This window comes from Protopterus annectens, chromosome 4.part1 (genome assembly GCF_019279795.1).
Source record: "Protopterus annectens isolate FY-2018-M chromosome 4.part1, PAN1.0, whole genome shotgun sequence".
Lineage (NCBI taxonomy): Eukaryota > Metazoa > Chordata > Ceratodontiformes > Protopteridae > Protopterus > Protopterus annectens.
Window position 1 is genome coordinate 123,787,170 of NC_056734.1, and position 21,070 is coordinate 123,808,239.

Genomic DNA, 21,070 nt, shown 5'->3' on the forward strand with positions numbered 1-21,070 from the left:
CTGTTAAGTGCCAAAAGTATTAACTTGTATTTACATCTTTCTGTATATATGCATATATCTGTTGTGTCTGTAACTGTCTGTATGCCCTAGTTGTGACTTAAATGGTCCTTTTTTCAGCAGTTAACTTGGAAAGTACTTCATCTGTTCATTGGTATGCAGTCTGATATGGAAGATGATCTCCACTAGATTAATTAATGCAGTAGAAGCTTTTGCAAGCCATTAGGTTGGGAAGTCCACTTCAGTTCCTCCTTGAACCAGTGAAGGTGAGCGTACAGGGAGAGGGGGTAGTGTTACTCACCCTGAAGAGTCTTGAAGGGGAGCTGGAAAAAGTATCCTCTGCTACAGGACAGGGCAGCATGAAGTAATGTCCCCCTTTGCAGAGGAGGTGATACACTTCTGCTAGTTGTCCATTGGAGTGAGGGGGTATCACCCTTACAGCGGTTTCAGATTCCTGGGGAAGTATGTGTGTTGATGGATTGCTTGAACCACAGTCATAGTCCTTTCCTGGAACTGAGGGTTTGGGAATCCTATCTCTCCAAGGCCTTTTGGGAGTAGGATACCCAGAGAGTGCTACCTTTTCACCACTTGAGGCGATCTACCTACCTGTGCTCTCGTTTCAGCAGCACATAACAGGAGCTGATGGTAGACATGTTCATGTCATGTGGCAAGGAACATTCTTGTCTACCTTTCTGTTGTTCTCTGATTCCTTCATTAACACAAAATACAGAGAAGAAATACAAAAAGCTAATTCTTGATGCCTTGTGGTAGCCCCGAAAGATATGACGTTAAGTTGTCTATCTCGCCTTCATTCTTGCTGGATGGGTTCGGAGCCGACCTCGGCTCCGACTCGGCCACTCTAAAAGCTCGAGAGTTGGTTCCACCGGCTCGAGGCTCCCCTTATATCCCACAATGCTAGGCGAGAGTTACCTCAGATCTCGTTTGCCGCTACAGCTTTGAGGTTGGTTTTTTCTACCGGTTCCTGGTAAGTACTATTTCTTGGTGAAATCAGTCTTTAAAAACCCCTTTAAGTTAATATATTTACTTAGTTTACTGTAGTTAGAAAACTTTTTATACCTTCCCAAAAAATTTTCCGTTTTTTTCCCTCAAGAACCTTAGGTTCTTCCCTTGGGCCTATTGGCCTTTCCTTCCCTAGTGGAGTGTGTGTGCATTATTTTATTAAAATTCTAGCACTGCTTTTATTATAAGTTAATTTTGACAGGGTGTAACTAGTGTGTCTGTGTGCGTGTTTGTGTACACCTGTTCAAACAAAAATGTCTAAAGAAGCAAAGGTCTCCGGATTCAAGAAGTGTGATGCGTGCTGTCAGAAAATGTCTCTGACAGACGCTCACACTTCTTGTGTCTATTGTCTGGGGCCTTTGCACCTGCAGGACTCCTGTGCTGTGTGCCATGGCTTCAGCCCCAGGGTCCTGCAGGAAAGAAAGAATAAATTGATTCTTAGAGGCTTACTCAAGCCAGAGGATTCCCTGTCTGTTTCAACAGGGAAGCCCTCTAAGGCATCTAGGTCTTCGGCCCGCTACTGAGCCGAGACCTAAGGTTTCTCAACCTTTGCCTTCATCGGCTCCGGCTGGAGCCGATAAGTCTCAGTCCACAGTTTCTGTGGCCTCGCTCCGGCCGGAGCCGAGGTAGTAGAAGTTCCGTGTCGGCTCCGACCAGACCTTCGGAGCCGACAACCAGGAAGAGGTCCAGGTCACCATCTCTTGGCTCCGTTCATTTGGCTCCAGGATCTCCCCTGCTGTCTGAACGGAGCCAAAGATCTCACTCCTCTAGGTCATCGAGGCTATCGGATCATGACCTTCAGAGGGTAGTGAGTCGACTACTTAAGTCCGAGGCACTGGCCCAGATGCTTCAGAGCCCGACTCATCAGTCGATGCCTGCCCGGTCCTTCAACATATTCCTCCTTCGACTCTCTTGAGCTCGGAGCCGGTCGTCGGAACCGAGACTGTGGTTGCGCCGGAGCCGATACAATTGTCTTCGGCCCGTCGCCGGCTCCGCTTTCTTCTTTGGAAGAATCTCGGCGCCGACTTCCCTCGCCGGCTCCGGGGTGAGTGGCATCAGACCCTTGTCCGACCCCTCTCCTCTCTGTGCTTCGGGCTGGTGAGTTCGGCTCCGACATCGGCCTCGAGCCATCACTGTCGGTGCCGAGGGGGTTCTTAGCTTCTCGGAGCGGGGACCTCTGGCTCTGCCTGACAGGGGTGCTCGAGGTCATACGGAGTGTGTTAGAGCCTGGCTCTACTCCACAGTCGGCTCCGTCCGCCCCTCCCTCTATGGTGCCTCAGGCTAAGTCGACTCACTCCCTCATCCCGGACCGCAGAGAGCCAGCTCCTCAGGAAACCCCTGTGGGATTTCATCCTCTTCCGAGGCCTCTTCTGATTTGGCAGAAGAGCCCTCGGAAGAGGAAGTGTAAGAGGAAACACATTGACTCACCTGAGTCCATCACGCCAGACACAGATTTGGATGATTCTGAGGGTTCCCCGTTCCCCTTCTGAAGATGTCTCATTTGCAGACATTCTGGAGATCCTGAAACAGAGGGGAAATTGGCCAGCCCTCAACCCTTCGGAGGACGAATCTGTGTATCTTGAGGCGTTTGGCTCGCCCTTCCACCTCCTGGGTGTCCCCCTTGACCCCTCATGCAGGTGGTTGCTAAGAAGGCATGGACGGCTCCTGATTCAGTGGACCCCACTCCCAGGAGACCCTCTAAGTTCATAACAGCTCCAGCAGACAAACAATTTTTAACAAAAGGAGTTTCTGTGGATGCTATGGTGGTAGCTGCTGCCACTAAGAAGGAGCTAGCTGATCCTTCAGTACCTGTCCATCCACCTAACAAGGAATCTAGGTCCATGGATAGGTACGGAAGCGGATGTTCTCGCCAGCGACATTTACCATGCGTCGCTGAACTACTTGTGCCATTTTACTCGCCTTCAAAGGGACTTGATCAAGGAAGCGAGTGAAATGTTAAAGGACCCTACAGCTGCGGGTTTCAAGATAAGATGAACACACAGCTGGCTACCCTTAATTCCATAACCAACTCCTCCATGCGCCTTCTTTCTTACGCGGCTGATGGAGCGAGCAGAGCCGCAGGAACAGGTGTGGCTTTACGTAGGCATGCCTGGATGCGGCTATGCAATTTTGCGGACCCCTTCAAGACGTCTTTCACGAACTCCCCGCTTGATGGGTCATCCTCTTGGTCCTCAAGTGAAAGAAACCTTGACTAGGTGCGAGACTGATGGCAAGACCCTTTCTGCCGTCGGAGTCCGTTTTTCTACTCCTTCCAGGCCTTACCCCAAAGGCCAGAAAGGTGGAAAAATGTGGTTCCGTAAACAATCTCAAGGGACTTCGCCTGACGACAGAGTCGTTTTCCCGCCAGAGGCAGAGGCGGGAATAACAATGGTAGACGCCCTAGGGGCAGGGGGTCCGCAGAACCAGGGCAATCGGGAAGCCTTCCCTGACAAGCCCTTTCAGCATCCCTGAGGTGTTGCCAGACTGCCCATCTTCGGAGGCAGTCGGGGGAAGATTGTCACTGTACCCAGAAGCCTGGCTATCCCTGACTCAAGACAAATGGGTACAGTCCATCATTTCAAGGCTATTCTGTCCCCTTTCTTCGCTTTCCAAAGCAGTCAAAAATCCCTTCCAGATGTTCCACCCGCTCAAAGGGATTTAGCAGTTTTGGAAATTTCAAAACTGCTTGCAAAAAGAGCAATTCAGCCAGTTCCAGCAGACCAGCAAGGATCCGGAATCTACTCAAGGTTCTTTTAGTTCCAAAGAAAACAGGGGACTGGAGACCAATTTTGGATCTCAGCGCCTTGAACAAATCAGTCAAGAAAACAAGATTTCGGATGGTCACGCTGCAATCCATCCTTCCCCTTTTGGGCAAAGGAAACTGGATGTGCTCTATAGACCTTCGGGATGCGTACTATCACATAAAGATGAACAGACGCTCCAGAAGATTCCTCCGCTTCAGGCTGGGAACCAGTCATTTTCAGTTCAGGGCCCTGCCCTTTGGTCTCACCACTGCCCCGGTGTTTACCAAATGCATGGCAGTGGTAGCTTCTCATCTGAGACGACAAGGATTCCAGGTGTTTCCATATTTGGACGACTGGCTCCTTACAGCTCCCACCAAGCATCTCCTTCTGATGGCCAGAGATTACACTTTCGGCGTTTGTAAAAGGTTGGTTTTTTCAATAAATTGCGAAAGGTCTGTTTTGTCGCCTTGTCGCACTATTACCTACATAGGCGCAAATCTAGATACAATAAACATGTCTGCAAGGCTAACACATCAGAGAATATCAGACATTCACAAATTGGTATCACTCCTTCTCAACAACAACAGAATCAAAGCCAGGTTAGTTCTAAAGGTGTTGGGAATTATGGCAGCGACCATACCTCTGCTTCCATTAGCCAGATACCACATGCGGATCCTTCAGTGGATGCTTTTACTCAATGGTCATACCAGGAGCTTCCAATGTCTCACACCATTGTGATCACGCAAGCGTGCAAAAAACATCTCATGTGGTGGATGTCTTCCCCCCAGCTCCTGTCGGAAGACCCTTTGTTCCACCTCCTCCGGTTGCTACTCTGACAACGGATGCCTCCCTGATCGGGTGGGGGCATTATCAGGGCAGGACAGTCCAGGGCACATGGCAACCAAACGAATGCCACTTGCACATAAATGTTCTGGAGATGAGAGCAGTGCTTTTAGCGTTGCAAGCCCTTCAAGACTCTCTTCCCTTGGGAACAATTGCAATCCAGACAGACAATATGTCTGTAGTGTGGTACATCAACAAACAAGGCGGAACCAGATCATACCCCTGTGTCGAGAAGCACTCAGACTGTGGCAATGGGCGATTTCTTCTCAGCGGTTTCTGATAGCAACGCACATCCCGGAAGTCCAATCATATTGCGGACAAGTTGAGCAGAGCTATACTCATGCCTCACGAGTGGTCTCTGAAAGACTCTGTAGTGAGAGAAATTTTTCTCAAGTGGGGTCAGCCTTGCTTCGATCTTTTGCTACTCCCCAAAACAGCAAGTGCAGAGAATATTTCACTCTATTCCCTTTACCAGGCCAACCCAGCAGAGACGCTCTAGTCCAAGTTTGGCCCCGGGACTTCTGTATGCATTTCCTCCTTTCCCACTGATCTCTCAAGTAATACAGAAAGCTATCGCTCAGAAGGCCTCATTGATCCTTATTGCTCCTTACTGGCCTCGACAAGTGTGGTTCCCCTTTCTACATCGTTTTCTTTTGGAGCGACCTTGGAATCTGGACCTAGTTCCAGATCTTTTGATCCATCAGTCGGGTGAGTTTCATCGCTCCCTCCCCTCTCTGAACCTCACTGCTTGGTTCCTCCAGTTCCAACCTTAGCCAGGCTTCCTCAATTATCTCACTCTGTTAGAGATATATTGATAGCTTCCCATAAATCTTCCACTCGAAAGATTTATTTGAGTAAGTGGAAACGCTTCTCATATTGGGCTCAAGGAAAGGACATAGACCCTTTCACCGCTTCCATCCAACTAGTTCTTGATTTTCTAGCTGAACTCTTCCATGCAGGTTCATCTCCCTCTACACTTAAAGTTCAATTGGCAGCTATTTCTAACTTTCATGTGGGCATTTCTGAATCTGCCCTAATGTCCCACAAACTCTGCAAAGCCTTTTTGAAAGGAGTTTTTCTTCTCAGACCTCCTATAAGAAATCCTCCTTCTCCTTGGGACCTAAATTTAGTTCTTGCTTCTTTGATTCTTCCCCTTTCGAACCTGCAGCTTCCTGTTCTTTAAAATTATTGTCATGGAAAACTCTTTTTCTGGTAGCTATTACATCAGCTAGAAGAGTTTCAGAACTTCAAGCACTCAGCTGTCGTCCTCCTTATCTTTTGTTTCATAAGGACAGAGTATCCTTACGAACTAACCCGTCCTTTTTGCCTAAAGTGGTATCGGCATCAAATCTGAATCAATCCATTGATCTACCAGTCTTTTTTCCAGAACACTCCAATAGGTCTGAACAAAAATTACACTGCCTGGATGTTCACCGTCAATTGAGGTACTACTTGGATAGAACTAAACAGTTCAGAAAATCTGATCAGCTGTTTGTCTCCTATGCGGAGAGCAGAAAGGGACTTTCAGTTTCAAAGGTGTCATTATCCAGATGGCTAACATCATTGATTTCCCTTGTATATGAGATTAGACATCAAAAGCTGCCTGATAAACCTAAGGCTCATTCCACCAGAGCTTTGGCTACTTCTTTAGCTTTCCAAGACAGACTGCCTATTGACACCATTTGTGCAGCGGCTACTTGGGCTACTCCTCACACTTTCATCTCTCATTATAAGTTGGATTTAGCTTCTAGGCATAGAGCTAACTTTGGTTCCACTGTTCTCAGGAGTCTGTTCCGTTAGGCCACCCGGGACAAGGTGCTAGGGACGGTCCCATCCAGCAAGAATAAAGGCGAGATAGACAACTTAACATATAGAAGTTATGTTCTTACCATAACGCTCCATGTTAGTTGTCTTCTCGCTTCTTCTCCCCACCCTCCTTCCCCCTGGCCTGGACAGACCTAGAGGAGTTGTGATTGTGACCTCTCTTTCTACCACCTCTTTCTTAAGACATATGCTGTTGGGCATATTTCCTGGTTCAGGATGTAGGTCACCCTTCTTTCTTCCTGTTGTTAGAGGTGGACTCTGTTTATAGTTATACTGTTACTATATAAGCTGGGGTTAGCTTACAAACGAGATCTGAGGTAACTCTCGCCTAGCATTGTGGGATATAAGGGGAGCCTCGAGCCGGTGGAACCAACTCTCGAGCTTTTAGAGTGGCCGAGTCAGAGCCGAGGTCGGCTCCGAACCCATCCAGCAAGAAGAAGGCGAGAAGAAGACAACTAACATGGAACGTTATGGTAAGAACATAACTTCTATTTTTTATCTTTTAAGTCCCTAGCTGTACAGAAAACTGCCCCAGGGTTTGTCATAGCACGGCTTCTCATTTAGAGGCATTGCTTCATCTGAACCTCCCAGCAGGAGTCTTGCAGGTGTTTCAGGTTGGCTTCTTCTAAATGGGGGTAGTTCTCCATTTGGGCAGAGAGTTGCCCACTCCCACCTAATTTGATCAGATTGTAGGTGATAGTGACTTCTCAGACATTTCTTTGATTTGGGTGTCAGCCAGTCCATGGTCATGATGCATGCCTGTGGCTTCTGTGCCTGTCATAATTTGGAGAAGAGCAGACCTGTGGCTCACTAGCAGCTGGATAAGGAGTTCCTTAAATGGATTCTGCACCTTTGCTTTTGAAGAATATTCCTGTTCTTTCTTGGAGCTGAACTTCTTGTTTGACATGCTTGCATGCCACCTTTTCTGAACTGGTGGGTTAAGCAGGTCTGAAGTTTGTCTCTTGGAATATAGTCTTCTTTATGCTCATCTCCTCTGCTCACAGGATCTTAAATCTTGAAGACTTTCTTGTATGTAAACATATTTTCTTTTATTTTTGTAAAGATTAGGTTCCCCTTGGGACTGATCTACATTATCTCATGAGAGCAGGGTCAGATTTGTTCTTAAAAGTACTCCAGTCACGTCTTGTTTTGGGGGTATAGAACATGGGAGAGGGAGCAGTAGTTAATGCTCAGTCAATTCATGTTTTACTTCAGGATGTTGTATGAGATGGGAAGGCAAAACACCTGCTTATTCCATTTTCATTGGAGTGAGATTAATTTAATTTGGATAAGCACAGAACATCTAAGTATATCAACTGCTTTGTGTTTGACTGTCAGCTCGAAAATGTTGACATCTGAGACACACAACTAAGGTCTGGATGCTTCTACTTCCAATAGTAACTTCAAAAAAATGTCTTCTTTGCTCACATACATGTCACAGCTATTTGGTTGTTGCTTTGCTCCTTCATCAGGCATTGTTGCTTAGGCTATTATTCCTGGAGATGGGACAACTTTGGTGCTTCATTGTTGCAGGGTTTAGCTCACTGAACTTCTGCTTTTTGGCTGTTCTCAAATTGTTTCCCTGCTAGGTTCAGTTCTCACTGTTTGGTATTGATCCTCGCTGTTACAGAAGGCCTCTGATGTCTGTTAACATGCGAGGTAGCTTTATGTAATAGGTGCCCTGTCCATCTAGCAGCTGCAGATGGATTTTTCTGCAAGTTGGACAGGACAGGTATATGTCTCTACATGTTGGTTCATGTCTTGCAGGTTTTCATTACTCAGTGGATGGAGGTCAGATTAAGTGACTCGGGAGATGGACTTGCTGTCCTGATATGTGATGTCGCAACTTATACGGGCAGGAGATGAGCATGTCTCTCGAGTGTTGAAATGAGCAGGAAAATATTGCCAGGCTTGCGATTGATGAAGAAAATACTGCAAATCTCAGATAGCTGTTTAGGCTAGCTTGTGCTGTGTAATGAGAGTGAACTAATGAAAGGACTGCAGTCTTTCTGTATACATTTTGGCAATCCATTGTAATTTACCACTGTAGAAGGTTTTTCACAAATGGCTGATATTGTGAATAGATGTCTCTTGTTTTCTAAGATTACTTTGTTTCTTTGATTGCATTTCATTTCTAGGGAGAGGTGTCATTTCAGTCATTTTTTTCTTCAGTCTGATTTTTTGTGTAGCAATGTAACATGGTTACCATTTGCTGTCATCAGGTGCCAGGGACTGGATCCCCACTTTCACTTATCTACACATTATGTGTAACTGCCATGTCAACAAATGTTTTTTTTTTTTTTTTTCAAAAACAGCTTATAGTTCTCTCATATACAGATATATAGTCACACATGCATGTGTCCAGAAGTAATTGTGCATGTGTGCGCCTATATATTTAGGGACTTGAGGTGCAGAGTTAAAACCCCATTAGTAAGTCCCCATTTTGCACACTGTGTCCAGTTTTGGCAGTCACAGAGAAAGAGAGAAATCTGTTCGAAAACATGCAGTGGAGAATTATCAAAATAGTCGGGTGGGGTTGGAAGTACTAGGGTTTGAGGATAGGTTATCTGGGCATGTGGAATATAGGCAAGACAGGAGAAAGTGGAAATGTGAATTTGACCCAGTGTGATGTCAGCTGGCAAGTGGGAAGTGGTTGGCTGGAAGGAGGGCAGGGTAAAGTGGCTGATTTGATAGAAAGGCAAGTGATGCAGCAGTATAGCAGTGAATTGAGAACTGATTTGTGCTTCATAGGGACTTTAGTGGAGTGGAATGCATGCAAAAAGCAGCAGCAAGCACAGGTCAAAGACTGAGATTAAGGATACTTTGGGCAGATGGAAGAGGGCTTGGATGTCTGAAGTGGGAGAAAATCTGACCATATGTGACTAGGCATGAGTTGATTTTTTACTTTTTAACTGATTGTTATCAATAACCTAATTTCGTTTACAATTGATCCAAAGCACATCTCTCATTATGTAATGACATCTTTGCTTAAATTTACAACCAGTGTGCTTAGCAGACTGTAACTGTCATGCTTTCTATTGATGTTTGTTTTTCTGACTTGTTTAGGTATGCTATAAGAGAAAGCAACAGTGTTGTGAAAATTTTTAAGAACTTCAAAGAAAAGAAGTCTTTTAAACCTGATTTTGGAGCAGAGGGTAAGAAAAAAAGCATTATATAAAAAATAAATAAATAAATGCACAGATTGCTTATCTGGTCTCAGCATTAAACCTCCATCAGGTCAGAATGTTTTATTTTTCTTATAGGAGTTTATGGTGGATATTTGCTTGGTGTGCGTTCTGTGAATGGTTTGGCTTTCTACGATTGGGAAAACACAGAGCTGACGCGTAGAATTGAAATTCAACCCAAACATGTAAGTAACTGAAAAGTTATTATTCATTTATAAATCCATGTTGCATTTTCAAAAGAAATTTTATTCTCAACAAATTCTTTACATTCTTTTGCTGCTGTGTTTTTTGTTTCTCTGTGGCTGTGAGCAGATGGATATTTATCCGTGTATATGTACATATGCATATATTGAACCATTGACTTACGCACTCACTACACCACAGTAGATCTTAAAAAAAACACAAACTTACTATTAAAAACATGGCTTACTCAGCTGACTGCTTCTCTTACAGACACACACACACACACACATTTCAAACACACCACAAATATACAAACATAGTGCATAGTGTACAACTGGATCAAAGAGCATAATACAACACCACACGAGCCATCAAGACAAAATACCATGCTCTCACAACATTTCTTTCAGGGGGCAAGCTGCACCCCCGTGCAACCCTCCATGTGAGGTGCTTTGTCCCACACCCCTAACTTATGCATACCCCCTTGAACTCCCCCATATTGTTCCTCCCTTATTTGTACTAACTCTATGGTCATACAAACACAATGTAAAGCACAATATCAACTGCAATGCTACTGCACTACAAGCAATTGGAACAAATACATTTACATACATACTAATACATGTACCTACTAAACCTTGTGTAACAAAACACAGACATTGTTAGACACACAAAAATGCTGAAGCATACACAGCATCAGATATGTACCACAAAAAATGACCTGCTGAATTCCATCACTTTACACCAGTAAACATTAATACTCTACCAAATGTAGTTATAGTCAGTTACTGTGTATATAAAATCCCAGTTGGTATCTTCACAGGCAGTCTAAATATCACCACTATGTTTATGTAAGATATTTATTCTGTAGATGTAGTTATTTATTTTGGGTCAATTCTAATTCTAACCCCACCTAGTCCTGCAAGGAATGAAGTGCCGACGTTGCATATCTTATCATACTTTTGTATGTGTTTGTAGCCCCATGTCGAAAAGATTTATCATATGAGGAACAAATTGTCAAATGCCTCTTTGTCCATGTTTGAGGAATGCTTACCCATGGATTAAAATGGAATCATTTGATCAAAGTGAATGCCAGACTGAAATACTTCAAAAGGTTGAGACCTGTCCATTTTTCTTATTACTTATATTCACTGGCTACTTTCATGTTTAGGTTGTTCATTTGAATCAGTAGATTGAAACCATTTACATGTTTTAATAGTGTTTATACAGTTTGGGCTGAATGCTGAGGTTTGTGCTTTTCAGTTTGGGTGCGTGCTATGTGATCAAGACTGCAAATCTCAGATAGCTGTTTCGGCTAGCTTGTGCTGTGTAATGAGAGTGAACTAATGAAAGGACTGCAGTCTTTCTGTATACATTTTGGCAATCCATTGTAATTTGTTGAGGAGTAGACATTAGATACTGGTGTTGCACAATGCATTTTAAAAGGTAACTCTTCACACCATCTGCAAGTTACAGCTGTCTGGTTTTAGCAGGTGAGAGTGCATACAGATACATGTGTGAATCTTTGGATTCTAGTACCTTGACTGTACTGTTACTCATTGCAATATCGGAGGAGGTTTTGGCATTTACATGTTTCATACAAAGATAGTTTGAGGTGTCCGTGCTTATTACAAGTGTCTTTGATCCTAACAGAATATGTAACATTTTTGAGCTGTCTCGTAATCGATTGCTGTTTAGCACCTCAATTGTCTTGTGCTACTGCTCATATTCTCTTGATGCCCATCACATGCATCTTTGCAAAACTGCCATTTTTCTTGGAAAGAAAAGATCTATATAAAAGGACTAAGTACTTGAGAGTAGGATGAAACTTATGATGTCCTTCTATATTAGTATTGCAGTGTTCCTTACAGTAGTTGCCTAGAACAGCCTGACGTTTGGCCAGTATACCAAAGCCTTAGGATGTATTTGAGGATGTTGTATGTCACACGTGTGCTCCCTGTGCACAGTGTAGAGCATAAAAGTGACATACGGACGTACCATTCTCAGAACTTCTTTGCCGCCAGTCCAAACACCATCTTCGATCGTTGGTCTGAATGCTCTTTCATCTGCTGGTTGCCAAGCCATTTTCAGATAAGTGCCCTGTTGGGGTTTTTCCTTTTGCTTTTTGCTGGTTGTTGGTTTACATGTCATCCAGAAAGGAGAAATGCCAGTGTGGGAGACACATTCCTGATAAGTACCATCAGCAGAAGTGTTTGTTTTGCTTTGGTGCTTCTGACGACTGTACATCTTGTTCTATTTGTCAGCCATTTGTGCTGAAAACATTGTGTAGTTGGCTGTCCTCTTTGGCTGTTTACCTGGAGAGCCAGTGTCTAAAATTATTGGCTCAGGGTACTATGATGGAATTGCCCCAACCCGAAGGTCAGCCTTCCATGAAGAAGACCAAGAAAGTTTGGTCAGATTCTTCTGCTGTACCACTTCCACTAAACGTCTCTTTCGAGGCTGGTGGAGGACCACCCATTTTTTTCAGTCATATTCTTCTGCCAAGACCGCTTTGGAGGCTGGCATGGACCCAGCTTCTTACATGTCCCGGGGGCTCTGCAGATGTCCATTTCGGATGTTCAGGGGAACCACAGCTGATTATTTAAAGGGCCTAGGGGTGTTGTACAAATCTTTGTTAGGAATTAGATTCCCAGTATGCTTGAGTGTAGGCAGGGGTGTGAGCCACCTGAAATAGTTAGGGTTGATGTCCCCTTAAAATAGAAGCAAAAGACTAAGCATGTTTCTCCTGCTCCTAAGGATCCTCTGTGTAAATGACCATATTTTACACGGGCTTTGATCAGTGCCACTGTGGCCTTGTAGCTTCCTCACGGGATTCTGTTTTTGCTCCCCTTTGGTCTTCTACTCCTCTCAAGAGGCCTAGGGAACAGGTTTAGATTCTGATGAGGAATCTTTGGCCTGTTCCTCCCAGATTCCCTCCCCTTGGATTATTGTTCAGAGGAGGAGGATTCTATTAGTGCTGATTCTCCTTTTGAAGAGATTTCCTGTGGGTATATGTTTCCCATATGGTGGAATTTTAAGTGGGATTGTGCCCATATTTCTGATGTTCAAAGGAGGTATCATGAACTCCTTCAAATGGAGTCTCCCAAGCCCTGTGCTCTTCCTCCTGTTCTTGCTGCCTTGTTGGATACTTTTTTTGCAGCTTCTCATGCTCCAGATTCTCAGTCCCCTGCTCCTAAAACAACTGATAGATTTTATAAGGTGCCCTGGTGATTGCAAATTACTTGACAAATGTCCTTCAGCTGATTCTTCTGTTATTCACGACTCTTCTGGTAAACCCTCTAAGATTTCACCTTCTGTTAAGCTACTCCCCTCTCTTTTGCACCAGAGTCCCATGTTCTGTGGCTTGGAAGGTGGATGACGTATCTTTTTCCTGGAAGGGAATGTTTCTTTATGCCTTCCCCTCCCCTTCCTCTTGTACCAAGGGTGTTGTTCAAGGTAGAACACGACACTCCCAAAATCTTGTTGATTCCCTTTTGGTCCAGACAGCATTGGTTCCCTCTTCTTCTGCATTTAGCCAAGGGCAATCCTCAAATGTTGCCTCACAGGGTGGACCTACTCCTACATGACAAGGGGTCACTGATTAATCCCCACTTGTCCACTGTTCAGCTGACACTGTGGGTGATAGCGTTTTGATCCCTTTTAGATACTTTTTTTTTCTGAGGACGTGCTTTGGGTTCTGCAGGATGTCAGGAAACCCACAACCAGGAAATCTTATTTGTCCAAATGGAAGACATTTTCTGTTTGGTGTCTTGCTCATAACCTGGTCCACTTTCTGTGGAAGTTCCTTTGGTTCTTTTATTTATGTGAGTTGCTCAGCGGTGGGTTGGCATACTCTTCTGTTAAAGCCCACCTTATAAGTTCATAGGTGTTTACTAGGCTAATGACCACAAGGACCTTTTTAAGCCTAGCTGTGCATCCCAAATCTCCAACAAGTTCTAGTAACCGTGACAAGTGTAAGCAGGGTCTTGGGAGATGAACCATTTACAAGCTGCCTGTTTCCATTAGAGACATAGGTGCCAAACCAGGGATGAATTTCCTGTTCCCCATCCAGTTGTCTAAGTTGCATTAAAGATGAATTCTGCTTCACATGGATTTGAGAGCCTGTTCCAGAGATAGGGGTAGTCTCTTGGATACATTCCTCACTCTCCAGCAGATCTTATTTACATCACAGGCAAGGTTTAAGTCTTTAGAATGGGTGATTCTGGTGTTTGTTTTTTGGATGTGCCAGGAGGTCCATCAGAGAGGGGTCTGGCAAATCCCCAGCATAGATCTCCCCTCAACAGCCTTTAGGGGGCAGAATCAAGGGATAGGGCCTTGAGGCGGTCTGCAGAAGACATGTTGCTTACGCCCTGTATTCTTTTAGTGAGGAACCTCTGTGGAAGTTCCAATTGTTGGACATGCCCGGTTAGGTACATACCAAAGATGGCATTGTACTCTGTGATAGGTCTGATTAATGCAAAATACAGTGGAACAATGAATTTCTTGAACCTGGATGCCATACCTTTGTTTATAAGTTGCGCAACATAGAATGCTTTCCTCACTACTGTAGGCACATGATGGTCAAAGGCTAGATTAAGATCTATGTGTGTCCCTAAGTCCCTGACTACTAGGTCAGCTCTAAGGGCTGTGTTCAATATGACAGTTACCAGGGGAGAATGACTTCCCGAAGGATACTATCATGAATTTCTTGGCATTTAGTTTTAGTCCATGTCTCTGACACTGGATGTCATCCCTTTCTGGAGAACATTTGTGTCGGTGTTGGATTCAGTGACCGCTCCTGATTTGCAATCATCTGCAGATTTAGTCAGCCAGAGGCATTGACATTGGCCTTGACTTCAGAAAAGTAAATGCCAAAAAGGAACATTCCGAGGACCGATCCTTGAGGGACTTCACTTGTGACTGGCCTCTTTGTAGAGCTGGACTCCCCAGTTCTAACTTCCTGGGTCCTATCATGAAGCCACTTGTCTACCCACTGGCTGACATAAGGGTGTGTACTTTACCTCTTGAGTTTGTCAACGATGCCAATTGGGGTATTGTGTCAAATGCCTTGGCCAGGTCAAGGTAGGCAGTGTGAACCATTTTACTCTCATCCATTGCTTTGCTGACCTTCTCGAAGAAATCCACCAGGTTGAGTAGGCATGACCTGCCTTTAAAACTAAATTTAGTTGGCTTCAGTGTCTGGAGGTTTACTGTATCATTATTCATCATTTCCATGGCTTTGTATATGAGATTAATGAGACTTATGGCTCTGTAGATGGCCCACCTTTGTGTAGAGGGATGACTGTTGCTGTTCTCCAGTAATGAGGCACAAAGCTTGTTTGGAAGCTACAATTAAGTAGTAATTCCAGAGGGCCTGATAGGTTATGTTTAATGCTATTTCGAAGGCATCCCGGGATATTGTCTGGGCCCATTTATGCAGTGTTCTTGGCCTTGGAGAGAGCATTAAAGACCTGTTCCCCAGTGATAGCAGGGAGAGTTATATTTGATATTTCCTGAGGGAAGATTGAGGAGGAGAAAGGGGTAAAGTTGGAACTAAATGTGTTGGCCAGAAGGTTTTCTGCATCTTCTGGCTCAGTATAGGTGGCTCCATTTACAATGAACTCTGCACACAATTGTGTATTGCCTTTGAGGTTAAGGACATAGCTAAAGAATGCCTTGTGGTTGTTGTTAGCCTGGGAGGCCAAATTTACCTAAAATTTGGCTTTGGTAGACTTTCTCTGACCTTTTGAGTTGTTTGTTTAATTTGATGAGAGTACTTTAATCCTGCTGGGAGCTGCATCTCCTAATTTTTGCCATGATTTTCTTCCTTCTGTTATCTGTTACACAGCCCTATGTAACCCCCACCCCCCAATGTAAACTTTTTGCAACTGTAGCTCCAGAGATTGTTCCACTATTGTATGTCTGCCTCACTCAACTAAGTGATGTATCATCACGTTTTAACTTCTGCTTCAATCTATGTATCAGCCTATGCCTCACTTTGTTTCTATGTCTGTTTTCAAGTTATGTATCAACTTATGTCTCAATTTGTTTCGATGCATGTTTCAAGCTGTGTATTTTTTAAATCATTCCTTTCATAATATTTGTCATGTACTGGAGTTTTTCTCCTCTGGTCTCCACTAAAATGGTCTCAGGCCCAGTTGGACCAACCCTGTTAACAAATGTCAAATAAATAATATTGATTTTGTGATGCCACCGGGGTGTCTTGTTTTTTGTTAGTTCTGTACTTCCTCCTGGTGGGTGCAGCTGCTTCTGTGAAGCTATTAACATGCTTGTGTCGGGTTTCTTTGAACAATTCTGCATAGGCAGCATTGTTCTCAGGGTTTATGGGGGCTTAAAATTTTGCCAGGTTATCACTTAATAGCAAGAAGTTAGCCTTAGAATAGTTCCTGAATATTCCAGAGTTAGCTGGGGGTTCAGGTTTTTTTTTTTTACTTCAAAGGAGACAATTTTTCCCTCTGACCGTACCAGTGAAGACATAACAGTGCAGCACTCTCCCATAGTAGTGCGGACCAGATCCATTATGGGTGCACCCGTGGATGGTGTATTGACAGTCTGGTCCAGGGAGTTTGTGCTTACAAAGTCCAGGAATCTCTGCACCTGTACATTGGGTGTTGCATAGGATTCCTAGTTAATAGTGAGTTAATTAAAGTCACGCATGGATATGGTATTGGGTTGGATGGTGAGTGTTTCCAATAATTTTAAATACGTGGTATGGTTTCCGGTGTCATAGATGGAGGGACGTATAGCTTGCAAGGTAGTGGTATTGGATTTTGCATATAGTGATTTGAACATGGAGAAGTTCAAGTGCGTTGTCTTGTTTGACCAGCCTTGAGGTATAGTTATTTTTGATGTAACTTGATACCTCCACCTTTAGTCCCTGTCTGTGTAGTAGCTGGTCTAAGTGGGTGGAAGGCATTATAACTGTGCATTGTCAGTGTGCTCTCCACAGCTTTAAATGAGGTCTCAGTGACCTCACAGACATCAGCATTCTCAAGAGTGAAGAGATCTTCTAGGGAGTGGAGTTTTTGTTTATGCTCCTAACATTGAGCTGTAATGTATTTAAATTTTCTTGGCTTTGATTTGCTATGTCAGAAGTAATTTCAGTTTGGCATTGCCTAAAAAAGACATTATGGGGGAAGACATTCCTGCTTGTCAACCTTTGACTTCTCCTTTGGCTTTTAGATTTGAGGCCAAGCCGTTCCTTAAAGGCATCTTTCATATTAGCCCTCCCAGGAAGCTTATTCCTCCTTCCTGGGACCTTAATTTTGTCTTGGAAAAATTGACTCAGGCTCCTTTACAGCATTGTTCTTGGAATACCTGTTCTTTTGGCCCTTTCCTCAGCCAGCCAGGTGTCTGATCTGCAGGCCCTTACAGCTGTTCCTCCTTTTTTAGTATTTCATAAGGACAAGGTGTGTCTGTACTAATTCTTCTTTTATGCACAAGGTAGTTAATAAGTTGTCTTGTACTCAGTCTATTCATTTACCCACTTTTTTTTCCCATCTCCGCAGTCTGATAGTGAGAAGGTTCTTCACATTTTGGATTTGCTAGACAACTCATATTGTTTGGGTAAATCTAAAGCCATTTATAAATCTAAGCAAGTTTTTTTTTCCTTTCATCTTAGGTCTTCAAGTCTGGCTATTTCTGAACAAACTCTTTCTTCATGGATATCTAAAGCCATTTCCTTTTGTTACTCTTTTGATGGGAAAAGCCTTTCTTCATCTGCTAAGGCTCATTCTTCCAAGACTGTGGTTTCTGCTGGTGCTTTTTTAAGGGATTGGAAAACAGTTCCAGCCTTTAGGCAGCTACTTGGAGTTCTGTGCATACTTTTACCAAGCACTATAAATTGGATGTGGTTTCCAGGGCTAGAGCTGGATTTGCCAGGGCTATCCTGCATGGCTTTCTTGAAGGCTCTGCTGGGCCTTCCTCCTTAGCTTTTGTGTTCTCCCTTCTGTAAGGAATACTGCAACAGTGATATAGAAGGATATAGTACACATAAAATCTTACCATAACAGAAGTAGTTCTTCTCTTCACTGTTGCAGTATTCGCTCCCACCTTTCCTTCTCCCCCTGTTTCTTTCTTCTTCTAGAGGCACGTGTTCCTTTTTTCCTTGGACTGTTATTCGCTCTGGGGCTTTTCAGTCCTGTGGATGGTATGTCCATACATCACCTTTATGACCTATGCTGTGTGCTGGGAGCATACATGTGACGTACAACTTCCCTATTACAGCCTAAGGCTTTGATATACTTGCAAGGAGATTTGCTGTTATGGTAAGATTTTACACAACTGTACTTTCATTTTGTGTGCAGAGCTTTATCTTTTTTTTTTTTCTCTGAGGTGAATAGGACCAAGTCAGGTCAGGTCATTAAACTACTGTGAAGCACCACAAGCTCATGTTGTAGTTATAGTGAGTATAGAAAGTATGTTTTCAGTTTTGAAGTGATCTGTGCTAAATGTTCTTACAATACCTTTTTTTTTTTAGTAAGGCACACAACTGTGGTTTACTTGCTAGACACAGTTGGACCCCTCTGACACCATTGACATGAGATTTTCAGGTAAGCTGTGCATCACAAGGAACAGCATGCTGTAGTTTAAGGTAGTAATTTGTTTACTGAGACAGGAAAAATACACATGCCTAAACTTTGGGAACACTGACATAAAGCTGATGACAAGTCTGATGTGATTACTTCAGTACTACAAATATATGCTACTTATAATGTTTGCAGGCTTTACTATAAGATTGGGAAGCTAGCAGTGTAGTTTCCTTCCACTGGCCTGTGTAACACTCCCTGAAAGTGGTGGGAAGAGTCCTTGGGCATTCTTTTTCTATGAGGATTGGGGGGGGGGTGGAAGAGGGTAGAGTATGAGCTTCAGGTCCACTTTTATTACAAACTTTATTATGAAATCATTACTGATTAATATGCAGCTGGCAAAGCCTCTTTAAGAGCATTAATGAAATAGAATACTTCACTGTCATTTTCCATTCACCGCCAATGATTTCCTCCAGCTTGGAGAAATATCTTTTGGAGCCTACCCCGAGTTTAGGAATACATATGTAGGCATTCCCAAACAAAGTTTAATAGCTGTGTACTAGTATAACAGCCACTGGGTCTTTAAAAGCCTAGCTGTTCATCCCAAAATAATCTCACAAGTTTTTATGCCTTGTAGGTTATTTTAATGGGTATATGTAAGCTACAGTATTGTTTACAGAATGGCTATGTCCATTAGAGACAAAGGTGCTAGACCTGAGGTGAAATTCAGATTTTCCACCCACTGGTTCAGGTTATGCTTGAATAGGGTTGAGGAAGAACTCTCCTTCACATGGATGGGAAGCCATTTTCATAGGAGGGAATTCTCTGAGATAAATGCCTATTCCACCAACATGTTACAAGTAAGATTCAAATCCCTCGATCAAGTAGTTTTGATGCTGTTGATTTTGGGGATGTGCAAATGGTCCATCAGAGTGGAATCCAAGTATGCATTGCATGCCAGGTTTAGATTACAGATGAAGTGAGGATTGTACTCAATGATGGATCTGATGAGAGCTCCGTGACCTCCTTGGACCTAGATGCCATGCCCTTGCTTTTAAGTTGAGCAGCATAGAATGATTTCCATATTGCCTTACACAAGTTGTTTGAAAGTCAGGTTACTATCTGCACAAGTCCCCAAATTCCTGACTACTGGGTCTACTCTTAGGGGTGTGTCATCAGTAAGGTAATTTTCTATGGTGGCAGACTCCAAAGGGTACTATTATGCATTTATTGACACTGAGTTTTAAAATGTGGCTTTGGCATCATTCATTTGTCTGTGTTGGTCCTTCCTGTAGGATGTTTGTGTCTTGCTCCTAGTCTGCAGTTATCTTCAAAGTTGGTCAGCAAGAGACATTTGACATTGTCTTTGACTGCAAAAGAGTAAATGCCAAAAAGAGTTGGCCCATCGCACAATCCTGAGGGAGGTCACTACTGACTACTCTGTGGAAGTGGCCTCCCCATCTTAAATTCCTGGGTCCTGTCTGAAAGCCAGCTTGGCTGTTCAGTGCATAACATAAGGGTTTATGGCTAATTCCTGATGGAGCTTTGACATAATCTGTTGAGATATAACAAGGATCATTTGTACGTTTGAGCATTTTGGGGTTGCCTGCTGCCATGACCCTACTGGAGCCCAGTATGACATCTGTTGCATGTCTGATGAGAGTGAGTCTTATACCTCCACAGGAAAGAAGGGGGAACCCAGTGTGTTTATTTTTGAAAGACAGGAGGTCATACCTGTGATCCTAGTATGAGAGGGGGTATCTGGTTCCCTTATTGAGGTCCAACAAGGTTTCGCACAGCTGTGCTTTGTTCGAGCAGACGTCTCAATGAAGAAGAAGCTAAAAATGAAATGCGTCTCCCCTTAGTAGATGTCCCAGAAGAAGGAATGGCTTGATTTTTCCTCAAGGTTATGTAAAATCCTTTTGTCTTTGAAGCCTCTTTACTTTCTAATGTCCTGTTCAGCTGCCCCTCCACCTTTGAAGAGGCAGCATGAATTTTCCTTGAAGGAAAAGGAATTAGAATCAGATAATGACTCACTGGCCTATTTCTCCCAAATAGTCTGTCCTGCGCAGTTGGCCTCAAATGATGAGGGTGCATTTATGCCAGATTCCCAACTAGAAGAAATTCTTTTGGAGAAACCATTTCCAGAATGATGCAGGATTTTGAATGGAACACTAAACATGTCTTAATCACTCCCCTTAAACTATTTAAATTTATTGGCCATCCTATTGTATTCCGTAGTACCAGAATACAGAATACAAAAGTGACCACCCTCTTTCAATCTATCTTGCCGTTTTAAAAATAGTGACTCTCCACTAAAGCTTATTTTTTTAGACAGGTAAAACTTAAGTTACCTACTTTCACATCTAATTCCTCTAGTGCACACTGCAGTGTTTAGTGTAAACCATTTTTTTCATCTGGCCTTTAAGCATCTATTGCAAGACCACCAGTTATTGGAGAGCCCACATTCTGCCTCTCGGTAATCATCTTGGGATTAGTGGTTCTGTTTTCTCCTGGTGAGAGAAGGAGTGCAGTTACATTGTTTCCTGGATATTGCTGATCACCAGAAAGCTTAATAACTGCTTTATAGGTGACAGCTTGGAATCTGAGCTTGTATTCTGATCCTGGTGAGAGTAGAAGCAGAGTGCATTGATTCCTGACTCTTTCTAGTTGGAGAGTTAGTGTCTCTGGTTAACATACCTGATTGGTCTGGTTGCTATTCGAG

General features: G+C 43.5%; 1 protein-coding gene across 4 annotated transcripts in view; it reads left to right on the forward strand.

Annotated features, from left to right (window-relative positions):
* COPB2 (COPI coat complex subunit beta 2) overlaps positions 1-21,070 on the forward strand; it is a 1,357,654-nt gene that overhangs the window by 315,702 nt on the left and 1,020,882 nt on the right. For all 4 annotated transcript variants that reach the window (XM_044070023.1, XM_044070026.1, XM_044070024.1 and 1 more), the window contains exons 11-12: positions 9,495-9,583; positions 9,692-9,798. In XM_044070023.1, the coding sequence (XP_043925958.1) occupies positions 9,495-9,583; positions 9,692-9,798 (196 nt within the window). The remainder of the gene's footprint in view (positions 1-9,494; positions 9,584-9,691; positions 9,799-21,070) is intronic.